General features: G+C 38.8%; 1 protein-coding gene across 4 annotated transcripts in view; it reads right to left on the reverse strand.

Annotated features, from left to right (window-relative positions):
* The window catches only part of LOC126180116 (IQ domain-containing protein E-like), a 288384-nt gene that overhangs the window by 50297 nt on the left and 224154 nt on the right, over nucleotides 1-13933 (reverse strand). For 3 of the 4 annotated variants that reach the window (XM_049924668.1, XM_049924667.1, XM_049924669.1), the window contains exon 7: nucleotides 8694-8881. In XM_049924668.1, the coding sequence (XP_049780625.1) occupies nucleotides 8694-8881 (188 nt within the window). Of the gene's footprint in view, nucleotides 1-8693; nucleotides 8882-13933 lie in introns of those variants that run through there. The other variant, XR_007536687.1, reaches the window with a different exon arrangement.

The raw sequence follows: 13933 nt of genomic DNA on the forward strand, positions 1-13933 counted from the left end.
TGTCACCTGAAAGGTCTGTGATAACATCAAGCATACAACAATGGGAACACGTTTTCCTTCTGGGCCTGGATTCTTGTTCCTCCATGGGTTAACAGTGCTGCCAAAGATAATTTTCAAGTTAAGTTAACCTCACTGGGAGCTTCTGTCATGAATTTACTAGATCATTAGCCTGCAGTGGAAATGACACTCAGAAGTAGCACGGCTTCATGAACAATGATGATCATGTTCACATGTGCTACTCATCTGCAGCAAAGAACATGAAATGAAATTCTTTTGGTCATGATCAACTTGAGATCAAACAATAAGCAGCTCTCATAGATAATTTCCTCTCTCAGTTTCTCTTTTCAATATTTTGTTGAAAACAGAAAGGTCCTACGCATTTTCAATAAAATATTATTACAAAATGACTGGTTGCGGATGTTATTTATAATTTTTTGATACACTGTCATGGTACCTAAATTGGTCATAATGGCCAATAATAATGCGCAGTTCACTTCCTATGTGCTGTTGCAGCGACTCGGAGTTAGGTGGAATAGGTTCAAACTCGTTGGGAATAACGCAAAACCTTCTGCATTCTATAGACAAGTTGTGATCACATGCATGGCACACAAGGCTCAGTTTCAACATGGCTACCATCATATATGAAAAATGTCCATAGGTAAATCAACTGTGAAACAGAAGCACGACACAATCAGATAATATCCATAAGAGTTTCTGTCATAAAAATCCATCAGTCGTCAAATATTTTTTAAAACTGTTTTCTTCTGATTCTGAACATTTGGATATGACCAGAAATTCATTAATGCTTGACGACACTGTGGATTAACTCAATGTTTATTTACAAACTTTAAGAACACAAGTGTTGTACCACTTGGTTATGGAAAGAAGGCATGGAATGAGGCATGCAAACATAATTTGCACGACGCTACAGGGCGAAGGTGGTGAGAGGGGGGATGATTAGGACAACTTCATGACCAGTGCTATCATCCATGGATGCCTGTGTGCCTGGTACTGACCAGCAACTAAGATAGTTGTATTTTCCACACAAAAGTAAAAAGGTTTCGCTAAAAGCGCATTATTTCTATCAGAAATTGTGAAATTAAGGTAAGGCTGTTGTAATGCAGTTCTAATGCAAGGAGTTGAAGAAAATGGCATTTGAGGCATTTATTAATTATGAATAATCATGAAGCATTATGTTGTAAGAAACATGCAGTCCATGGTTGCAGTCTAGAACTGCATGTTTTTTACAACATGTCAAATAAGTTACTGTGTTGGCCACACCAAACTCTACCATGAGTAAAGTGTTACATTTATAAATACAGTTACATTCATTATGAAATGAATTAGGCACTCCCACCACTGCATATTGTTATGATTGTAGCAATGTGGCAGTTATCTGACCATTCTGTTTCTCCAGATGGCAGCATCCTGCCATCCGAATAACTATTTTTTTTGTCCCTCGAGTTACACTTTCCCTAGAATCCCTTACACTTCTTGGTGGTGTAAGTGATGACCACAATGGGCCAGCAATGGTTTTATCATCAATCATTATTTTGAAATACCTTTCACATTTCCCAAACAGACACTACTGTTAGATAGCTAAGATTAGCAGCAATGGAAGAGAGAAGACAGTCGGCATGAAATGTTCTGAATACTGTCAACACCACAAGGAGAATAAGTCACCTTATTTCCTTAACCAAACTGAACTATTTGACAAAATTTATGGACTTGGTCCGTATTATAAATGCCATGAATTGGATAAAATTGAGTAGCTATAGGTTCTTTTATATTTGGTCATAGGTTTTCCTAAAATATTACAGGGCATACCCGTAAATGAACAAAAGAAAAATTCGGAGTAGAAATTAAAATCCATGGAGAAGGAATAAAAACTTTGAGGTTCACCGATGACATTGTAATTCTGTCAGAGACAGCAAAGGACCTGGAAGAGCAGCTGAATGGAACGGACAGTGTCTTGAAAGGAGGATATAAGATGAACATCAACAAAAGCAAAACGAGGATAATGGAATGTAGTCGAATTAAATTGGGTGATGCTGAGGGACTTAGATTAGGAAATGAGATGGATAAAGTAGTAAATGAGTTTTGCTATTTGGGGAGCAAAATAACTGATGATAGTAGAAGTAGAGAAGATATAAAATGTAGACTGGCAATGGCAAGGAAAGTGTTTCTGAAGAAGAGAAATTTGTTTACATTGAGTATAGATTTAACTGTCAGGAAATCGTTTCTGAAAGTATTTGTATGGAGTGTAGCCTTGTATGGAAGTGAAACGTGAATGATAAATAGATTAGACAAGAAGAGAATAGAAGCTTTTGAAATGTGCTACAGAAGAATGCTGAAGATTAGATGGGTAGACCACATAACTAATGAATAGAATTGGAGAGAAGAGGAGTTTGTGGCACAACATGACTAGAAGAAGGGATCGGTTGGTAGGGCATATCTGAGACAACAAGGGATCACCAATTTAGTATTGGAGGGCAGCGTGGAGGGTAAAAATCATAGAGGGAGACCAAGAGATGAATACACTAAACTGATTCAGAAGGATGTAGGTTGCAGTAGGTACTGGGAGATGAAGAAGCTTGCATAGGATAGAGTAGCATGGAGAGCTGCATCAAACCAGTCTCTGGACTGAAGACCACAACAACAACACCCGTAAATGTTCTAGGGCGCACCCGTGCGCCCTCGTACACACTTTGAGAACTACTGGTTTAATGTCTAATGAGGTCTGTTCAAAAAAATTTTGGAATTTTGTCCACAAAATGTTTCTATGCTTACTTTTTACCAGGTGTACCAATATGAAATGAGTGTTAAGATACAAATGTGTCGATAGGGAACATTTGTTGTGAACGAGCCTTAATTCTTTTTTGTTTGGTTGGTATGACATCTGTCAAAGATATTTAGTATACATCAAGTCATGGAAAAAACATCATATGTTTTCATCATGTTAACAATGTCGGATTTTGTACCAGAAAGTGATGATTTGCGGAAAGCATTAATTTTTTGTTTTCATTTGAAAAAATGTGCTGCAGAGTCACATCGAATGCTTGTTGAGGCATATGGTGATCATACTCTATCAGAAGCAACATGCAAAAGATGGTTTCAACAGTTCAGAAATAATGATTTTGATGTGAGAAATGAAGAATGTGGAAGACCACCAAAAAAGTTCGAAGATGCCGAATTGCAAGCAATATTGGATGAAGTTGAGTCAGAAGCAAAAGGCAGCAATGCTAAATGTTGCACAACAAACAATTTCTGACCGTTTGAAAGCTATGGGAAAGATCCAAAAGTGTGGAAAATGGGTGCCACATGAATTGAATGAAAGACAGATGGAAAACCGAAAAACCATTTGTCAAATTTTGCTTCAAAGACATGGAAGAAAATCAATTTTGCATTGAATTGTTACTGGCAATGAAAAATGGATTTATTTTAAGAATCCTAAATGGGAAAAATCATGGGTTAATCCGGGACAACCATCAACATTGACTGCAAAACCAGATTGATTCAGCAAGAAGACAATGCTCTGTGTATGGTGGGTTCAGAAAGGTGTGGTGTATCTTGAGCTTCTAAAACCCGGTGAAACTGTGAATACTAATTGCTACAGACAACAAATGATAAATTTGAACTATGCATTGATCAAAAAAAGACCAGAATGGGCAAGAAGACATGGCAAAGTAATTTTTTTACATGACAATGTACCTGCACACAAAGCAAAACTGGTTCAGGATACAATCAAAACACTCGGCAGGGAGCTGCTACCCCACCCGGCGTATTCACCAGACTTGGCCCCTTCTGACTACCATTTGTTTTCATCAATGGGACATGCATTGGCTGAGGAACACTTCAATTCCTACTCCTACGAAGAAGTCGAAAATTGGGTGTCTGACTGGTTTGCTTCAAAAGACGAACATTTTATTGGCGTGGTGTCCACAAATTGCCAGAAAGGTGGTCAAAATGTATAGAAAGCAATGGTCAGTACTTTGAATAAAATGTTTTTACTTTTCAATTCAAAATTAGTGTTTCATTTTCACAAAAAAACGCTCATTTCATACCGGTACACCTGGTACTTGTTGGACATGGTCCCTTCCACAACTGATACACTACTCCCAAGACTGTTTCCACTTCTGGGAGTAGTCTTGGTACACCTTGCAACAAGGTTTTCAACTTTGGAAATTAAAAAGTTTCCACAGGAGTCAGATCTGGAGAGTAAAGTGATTTGAGGCAGCAGTGATTTGGTTTTTTGTGCAACAGTCATGCACCAACAGTGGGTGAACATGTGGCTGTGTTAGTGTGATGCAAGAGCCGAGAATTGTCTTGCCAGATTACAGGCCATTTCCTTCTCACATTTTCTCGTAGGTATTGCAACGCCTTCTGATAGTACCATCGATTAACGGCATGAATTCATGATGAACTAATCCTTCAAAGTCAAAGAAAACTACCAGCATGGCTCTGACATTTGACCTGATCTGACGAGATTTTTTTGGTCTTGGAGAACCTTTCCCCACCCATTGTGAAGACTGTACCATGATCTCAACATCATAACCATAGACCCACATCTCATCACCAGTTATGAGCCTCTTCAGGGACATCTCATTCTCATTTGCTTTATCCAAAAGCTCTTCACAGATTGTAATCTGAAGGTCTTTCTGGTCTTGACTCATGAGCAATGGGGCAAACTTGGCAGCAACATGATGAATTCCAAGATGATGTGTCAGGATTTCAAGACATGATCCAACTGAAATGATACATTCTTCTGCAATCTCTCTGACAGTCAGTCTTCAATTTTGTTGACGTCCCTGACACGAGTGTCATCAGTAGACATCGAAGGGCATCCTGAATGAGGGTCATCTTTAACTTCCATCTTGCTATTTTGAGAGTGTGTGAACCATTCCTAACACTGAGTATGGCTTAAGCACTCATCACTGTATGCTTTGTGCATCATTTGGTGCATCTCTGTAAAGATTTTCTTGAGTTTCATGCAAAATCTATTGCAGGTGTGCTGCTTCTCTAACTCTGCCATCTCGAAATTCACAAATTGTGTGATACTACATTCTATTCAATACAGCACTAAACAATAACTAACAGACATACAACAATGAAACTTCTGGCAATTACTAATTATACATAGGTGTGTACAGGGATGCCAACAGCGTTTCACTCCAACACAACATTGGTGCGAAATTGTGAATGTTCTGGGTATGTATTTTTTATACTTGAGAAGCAAGACTTTAAGTTTCTGGAGAGTTTCTATAAACAAATCTTCATTGTGATTGGGAGGACGATATACTGAATCTGCTATAATTTCCAGTCTTGGCAACAGTACTGCTGCAACTTCAAAGTTAGATTCTATACAAAGTACCCAATTTCATAATTTAATTCAAGCATTTTATTAACGTAGGTAGGTATGCCACAATGTTCCATATTTTTCCTGCAATAACCCGTAACTAATTCATAGCCATTTGGTACACTTAACTCTAATTCTCTACATGATAACCAGTGTCCATTTATTACAAGCATACTACAGTTTAACTTCTCCAGTCAGTGTTGGAGTTTGACAAATTTATAGTTTAAGGATTGTACATTTACATGAAGCAACATAAGGCTTTTTCACTGTGAGCTGTTATTAATAAGATTACTTCAGAATTATAGGGATCACTTCTCTACTTGTCAGTTCCAGTTGTTCTACATTATTTTCTTTTAACACAGAGGAATACATATTCGCACTTTCACTGTCTTGGGAATAACTGATGAAAAAAAAAAAAGCAGGGTGATTGGTTCTTCCTCTAGCTGAATAGGGCACAGACACCATTCATTTCATTCACTAACCTTAATTTGCCCTTCGTGCTCATGTGAGGTCCGTGCGGTGTGTTTTCATGGTGGTTCAGCTTGCTGACATTTACTGAATACACATAGCTGAATTTTTTTAATTGTTTCTGTAACACTGTAATTGTGAGCTTCTATTTCCCTATCAACAGTTGACCACTCTGGGAAGCCATACCATATAAGTAAGTTAGTTATGGCAACATTGGTGTGGTGCAGTTGTAGAAATAATTTCCTGTAACTTTGCACTGCTGATTTGCTTTCATTTTTGTATACATCATTTGTGCCACCCATGATCACAATACAGTCATCTTTATTCAATTTTCCAATTTTTTTAACCACAGAATTACACTGAACTTAGCAAACACGAAAGAATGAGAGTACATATTTTCATGAAGTGAAAAAGCAAGTCTTTTTCCGTTGTTGTCAGCATAAATTATGTTTTTTGTTTTCCTTGACATTCGAACATTTTGGTTTAGAGCTTTAATGGCATCCCACTGTGTACTAATTTGTTTGTGCTGGAGGATTTTTTGCCCCCTAAATCTTGGGATGACTAGTTAGACAACATAAGTAAAGGAATGTGACTTTGTTGTTCTGCTTGCCATTTTCTTCAGTAAAGTGCATTTCTACTGCAATGAGTGAACACTTCCACTTTCACTGTCTTGGGAATAACTGGTGAAAAAAAATCTTTTACATCTGCTGTTGTCCTTCATGCAAACTGAAAGTGACACTATTCTCTCTGAAGGCAATCTGTGGCACTCATATGCTGTTTCTTTGCTGCTACTTGTCTAAGTTGGTAAAAATTTATATTTGCAGTTGATACATTTCTAGTCTAGTGTGCTTTTTGTCCTTCCTCATTAAAGGATTCACCACACTGAACATGACACTTTTTACTGCATTGGTTACAAGTAATACTATTTTGATGCATTTCTTACACAATCTGTCTTCTACAGTACACGTAGTACTTTTGAAAAATGCAGCGGCCTCGGTACTGTTCTGTTTTATACTATTATTTTGCAAGTTAAGCTCACATTATGTTTTTTGCTATAGCAGTGTTTCAGATTGGCATTTCAGCCCTGTAATCTCATTTAGGAGCACACTGATGACTTCATTCACATGGCCTCCATTCCTAAATTTTAAGCCTATTTCACAGCTGTCACATTTATTGCTCACACAGATTTTCTGCTTGGCATTTTCATTAACACAGTTATCTTACATTTTATGTACATGATACCTGTTGTTGCATATTTTTTGCATGAGCAGATATATGGTTCATTTTTTGTGAGCAGTCATGAACAACATGGTCATTTCTTTTGAGAATTCACTTATATGTTTTTCTGTTTGCTATTTCCACCAATTTTGTTATTATATTACACAAAATGCACTCTGTTTCACTGTGTTAATATAACCCTTTGCTTTTCAGACACTTCTGTCTGGAATTATAAACAGTATTTGCGGACCAACTAAACTCACAACTTAAATTTGGCACCATTTTAAAAGGTCAAGTGACATTAACTGTCTTTAAATTCACTGTCTTACATTATTCTTGGAATCTCTGAAGAAAAAACAGTCAGTAATGATGAGGTCCCGAGTTCGAGTCTCGGTCAGGCACACAGTTTTAATCTGCCAGGATGTTTCATGTCAGCGCACACTCCGCCGCAGAATGAAAATCTCATTCTGGAATGATGACTAAGTTGAAAAATAATTGTTTTTAGTTAATATTTTCTGCTACAAAGCAATTTTAACTCTGCGCTCCTTTGGTGTCCACTAGTAAGATTACTTCTGTGAATCTGTGTACACTATAAGCTTTGTGAGGGGCTGACATAAATATTTAGTAATCAACTCAAAAAGATAAAGCTACATAACCAATTTTTGGTTTGTTTTCAGGTATATGTCTGCAGTCCTGGTGCACATTCAAATCTCCACGTCACAGTATCGCAGCATCTGGCCTGGCAGTGTAGTGGTAAAGCATGTCACTAGAAAATTGAGAGGTTGTGGGATTGACTCCTGGTCAGCCCATGGAAATTTTATGTCTTCCTTTAATCTACCCTTTACCTTTCAATGATGTGAGGAGTCACCAGAATAGAGACATCATTTAGATTCCACATTTAACTATAAGTCTCTTTTCGTTGTTTGGATAACTGGGGTAGGTAAGGAACAAGCAAGTCACCAAAGTAGCATCCAACTTGGACCTGGCCATTGAGCCACACAGAATCCATTAATCACAGTATCTTGGCACATCATTTTTGGTAACAGTAGGAAGTGTCTGTGCTATTTTAGTTTGGCTCCTCTAACTGCAAACTATTGTAGTGGTAGCAGAGATTTCAATATGTACCAGGACTACATACACATACCTGGAAGCAAATGAAAAAATTTGCTTAACTTATTTTTTGCGGCGATAATTAAAACCTTTTGACTTAATAAAACCTAGCTTTATAAGAGCATTAAAAAGCATCAGTTACTCAGCTATTTTCTTCATCCTTGATTAAAGTTCTGAATGAGACAATATATACTATATGAAGAGAAATCCTGGGATTAGCACTGGGTGGCTTCAGAGCAGGTTGTAAAGTTCATATTTCAAACTACTTATATTACAGGTCACAGACTACAGTAAAACATCTGTTGTATGTTTTGTTTTGCATTTAATTGTATATACAGGTGGTAGAGAGCTAATGTATAACCAAAGCTTTCAGCACCCAATAATGATACAGTATATTTCGTCAGTCCACATAATCTCAGTAAACAATTATATGTGCTATTACAGATGCAACAAGAATGATTAACACATATGAATTTCTTTGACAACCATTAAACAGATCACACTAACAATATTTCTGGGCATGCTGCATATAATATATTACCTGCAAATCTTAATGTTCTGTTTATGAAATTCCTTTGGTTGTTTATGAATTTTTCCTGTACCAATATGAGAATCAGAAACAGGTGCTACTGCTGTTGGTACTTTAACAGCAGAGGGAGCAATTTTTCTTCGTTTCCGAGCTTCTTTTCTAGAATCTGGAGGTAGCTTTCCAGTTTTATCATTCTGTAACTGTGACAAAAAACCTTTACCAGCATTATTCAGCAATTGCTGTGAAATTAATTTTAGATATTAATTTTTTGGTCCCATTTAAAAACTACAAAATAGCCTTCTCAGAAAATACTAATTTCCTACCACTTTAGATGCAGTTTGGGTGCTCTATTATATGTTCTATTCAATGATAAACTACATGTTCATTTTATTATTTTTTTTAAATTAAGAATGAGTGAAATAGTGACCATAAAAATATATCTATTTGAAATGACAAGTGAAAATGTTTGGTATATCAAGTACTTTGACTTTGATTTCCTACATGTTGCAAGCAAGCAACTATCCAGTAGATGATTATTCAGCACATATGGTGGAAAATACATAGACATTGAGAATTTGGGTGAAGTCAGGAGTCATGATGACATATGGAGGTTAAGGTCAGCCTGGGGGGAGTGCACGAAAAGCCGAAATAGGTTAAGGTGACTGCTAATGATAAGCAGCTGGAAATCTGGGTTGGAGTCCCAGTTTGGCACAAATTGTCATGCATAACTAATAAACTGTATAGTTGACATTAATTTTTTTTCAATTTGTGAATCCATTTTGTAATAATTACAACAGCTATAATGATCAAACGGTCTCTGACCCTTCTGGTATGCATGCACATTGGAAAATGAGGAGCATCCAGCTAGGAAGTTTATAGGCAGAGATATGCTAAGTGAAATGCATTTGGTGGTCAACAAGCTGGACAGCTACATTATTGTCATTGAATGCAGAACTGTAAGTGGAAGATCTACTGAGAATGATTGAGAAGTGAAAAATCTGCTTGATGAGAAAACATACAAAGTAATAAAGAAAGAATTGCACTCTTATGCATCCAATGGAACATGGACTCATACACAACTTCCATCACACAATCGAGCAGCTGACAGCAAAATTTTTTCATAGTAAAATGAGATCCATTCAGCAAGGATAGCTTACAGGCAGAGAAATGCTAAATTAAATGAAGTTGGCTATCAAAAGAGCAATGTATGAAGTTTTCAATGACAACTGTAGCAAAATGTCATGGAAAGGCCTCTAACAAAACTCAAAGAAATTCTGGTCTTATGCAAAGGCTGTCTGCCAGAATTAGTGTACAGGCATTCGTGGATGCCACAAGAACTGAAATTAAGGGTAGCAAAGCAAAAGCATAAATGGTGGTGGTGGTTAGTGTTTAACGTCCCGTCGACAATGAGGTCATTAGAGACGGAGTGCAAGCTCGGGTTAGTGAAGGATTGGGAAGGAAATCGGCCATGCCCTTTCAAAGGAACCATCCCGGCATTTGCCTGAAATGATTTAGGGAAATCACGGAAAACCTAAATCAGGATGGCTGGAGACGGGATTGAACCGTCGTCCTCCCGAATGCAAAAGCATAAACAATGAACTCAATTTTCAAATGTTCCCTAGAAAGGAAAAACCAGGAGTATTGTCCAAGTTTAATTCTCTTACCTCTGCAAAGATTATCTACAAATATTAGTGTCAACTGAGCTGGGAAGCAGCTGAAGTCACTAAAACTAAACAAGGCACAGTGACCAATGGAATATCTATCAGTTTCTTTACGAATTGGTGGCTGAGTTAACTTCACTTTTACTCCACTTTTAACCATATACCATAGCTCCTTTAAACAAAACACCATGCTCAGTAGCTGGAAGAAAGAAGGGGTCATACCTAAATAAAAGACACTAGCAAAAAAGATTTAGATCAGTTTCTAGTCAAGAGGTATTTACACTGCACTTCAGTAAAGATTTTCTGCTGTATCCTGCGATTAGTGTGTGTGATTGTGAGTGTGCTGAGTGTGATGTCATGGCAATTGCATATCTGAATTGTCCTCTAACAGCATCAGCGCAGACAGGCTGCTGGAGGCCGTATGAGGGAGGCATGTAGGAGACGTCCACACGGTGAGGTCTCTACTGTGCTGTCTGCCTGTGACTCATGCGTATATATGCATGGAGCAACACTAGCTGATTCTCTTGTATGTCCTTCCAGTGTATCATTCACATAACTATACTGTGTCTTGTTATGTGGGGATGTCTGTTTTCCATTATTGTACAGTGCTTCATGGATAAAGCCATATTTGTGTTACTTGTACCGGTCTCTTGTATAACATGGTTACTACACAACTGTAAAAGAGTTTCGAATGGTTTCTGGTTGTGGAATTTTTAATTACAGTTTCATCAGGTTTATTCATTATGAACATTGTGCTAGTGGCTCTGATAGAACAGCTTACTTCAACTGTGACCACTTTGTCAGCCTCCATTAAGACACAGGGTGCTGTTTTGTCGGTCCATCCACCCATATTCCTTCCATACGATGGTCCAGCTGAGGGCTGGGATGCTTACAAAAAAGTCTAAGATGGAATTTTTTAACTTTCAGTGTGACAGACTCGAATTTGTGCAAAGCCTACAGGTCTACATAGTTGCTGCAGTGAAGTTATTGAATTCTCAAACGTATGTGAGTTTAGGCCCACTGTAGTTGACATGTCATACGGAGGCCGGTCAGTTACAACAAACAGAACATTGTGCTGCTGGGACAATTTATGATTGGGACAATTTATGATATCTGCCTCTTACAAGTCAGTGGTTTGTTCCGTTACATATTTATTGGTTGCTGATGCCGGTGTTGAGAACCTGTTCAGAGTGGACACATCTCAGGTCTTTGGATTTTCTATTACCAATGCAATTCACTTTGTGGCTGATCAGGTATCATATTCTCATCTGGAAACACTGTGTGAGGAGTTTTTGGACTTGTTTTCGGAAGGTATAGGGAGTACAATGAATTTTTCTGCTCATATTTCTTTGAAATCCATGGCTTGGCCTCATTTTTGCTGTGCAGGTCATTTTCCTGTTGCCGTGGAAGATCAAGTGAAAGGAGAATGATACAGAATTCAATCTTTAGGGGTCGTGTAACCTGTTATTGCTAGTGAATCGTCTCTGCTGGTTACAGTTTGGAAACCATTGGAGAAACTATGCTTTTGTGGCGACCTCAGTACTACAGCCAATGCACAGTCAATCATGGATATGTATCCTCTCTTGTACCAGCAGGAACTGTTGGCAAAAATACTGGGTGGCCAGTGCTTTTCTAAAACTGATTTATCTGAAGCATATCTGCAGGTTCCTGTGGACAAAGTGTCTTGGTGAGTTCTGGTTTTGAACCTGCTTTTGGTCACTATCAATATTTGCACCTTTCTTTTCGTGTGGCTAGTGCCCCTGCTATTTTCAATGATTTTTAGAGCAATAATCTATCCTTGTCTTGGGATGCATTAATGATCTGGATGGTATTGTTGTTACAGGCTCCTCTACAGCTGATCACTTGAAAAGTTTGTGCATTTTGTTTTCTGTCTTACAGTCCACAGGCTTATGGCATAACCTCATGGAATTTCAGTTTTTTCAACCTTTTATTGTTTTTAATGTATATAAACTGAAGTAAAAAATGAAAATGTGTACTGAGACCGAGAATCAAAACCAGGTCTCCTGCTTACTACACAGGTGTGTTAGGCACTAAGCCACCTTGGCACTGCAGTTCACACAACTGCACATATTAACCTAAAATGCCTCCCTCCTCGATCCATATTTTCACTGCTCCCCAGTCTACTTTGAATCCCCCTTACAAACAAACAGATTTTCTGAGGCTCTCCATGTTCTGGAACAGCACCTCAGCATTGTGTGAACCGCTGTGCTAAGTTGGCTTAGTGGCTAATGACCCTTGGTTTCCTTGTTTATTCTTCACACTTCATCGCCTGGCAAGGCAGCACACAGCCTACAATGCTGGGTTTTGTTCTTGGCTTGCTACACTTATGAAATCCATTTTCAATCCAAGTTTAAACATGCCAATGTGGACACCTTGTGCTGCACTCCTGTGGGTCCTGATCCCTACTTTGATAATGAAGAATGCTTTCCGTCCATTTTGATACTGAAATGTAGGCCATGGTTGTGGATTTCCCAATTAAAAGATCGCACGTAGCAGCTGCTGTTGCTGCTGACCTGGTTCTATGCCAGGTGGTTCATTTTGCTCAACAGGGCTGGTCGGATATACTGTTGGATCAGGCGTCGAACCCCTGCACAACTATTTTTCTTTGTAGTATTGACACTCTGTTTCTGACAGTGTTTTGCTGTTGTCCATGGAAGACCTCACTCCCAGAGTAGTCATTCCCACCACGTTATGGCACGAGTTTCTAAGCCATTTTTCACCAGGGCGATTGGAGAGTTTTTTGCACTAAACTGTTAGTTAGGAATCATCATGTTTATTGGCCAGGGATTGATGGCAAAATTGTCTGTTTTGTTGCACCTTGTGAGCAGTGTGCCCGACACCAGGCAGCTCCCAGAACATCTCAGTACCTCTGGCCTCCTCTACACCAGTCATGGTATGCATTCATGTACACTTCATGGATCCCTTCTTGAATCCCTATTGGCTCTTGATAGTGCAAGCATTTTCCCAGTTTCCTTACATTCTCCAGTGTGCATGATGGTGGCTGCGGTCACATTTTGTATGCTCTTGAGACTTTGTCTACAGAAGGGTTGCCTTATACCTTAGTTTCCGATAATGGGCCCCAGTTCATTTCTCACACCTTTGAATTCTTTTGTTCCCAGCATTTGTCATGTTGTGGCTCTGCCATTCCACCCTCAATCAAATGGCGAGGCTGAAAACTAGCGTACACATTCAAATCCCAAATGAAAAAGTTTGTTGTGCATTCTTTGCCAGATGACACCCTTCTCCATTTTTTGAGCACCTATCACTTCATGCCTATGGGCCAGTGGAGTCCGCTGAGTTGCTTCTCAGCCAGTAGTCGTGCATGCTCCTCCACTTTCTTCAGCCTACGCTGCAGCTGCCATGGTCAGTTTCATCCAGCCACTTCATGCCATGATTGCTGGTGTGGGGGCAAGTATTTAGTTGCACGGGCACTTCGTCTGCCACCAGGCATGCCATGTGTTTGATATGGCCAATGGGCTAGTGGCATACCACTTTGATCAGTTGCACCTCCGTTCGCTGCCAGAAGTTACTGGTTTGCATGTGCTGCCCCCATCACTACTGCCCACCCTG

Source organism: Schistocerca cancellata, chromosome 1, assembly GCF_023864275.1.
Source record: "Schistocerca cancellata isolate TAMUIC-IGC-003103 chromosome 1, iqSchCanc2.1, whole genome shotgun sequence".
Taxonomy (NCBI): domain Eukaryota; kingdom Metazoa; phylum Arthropoda; class Insecta; order Orthoptera; family Acrididae; genus Schistocerca; species Schistocerca cancellata.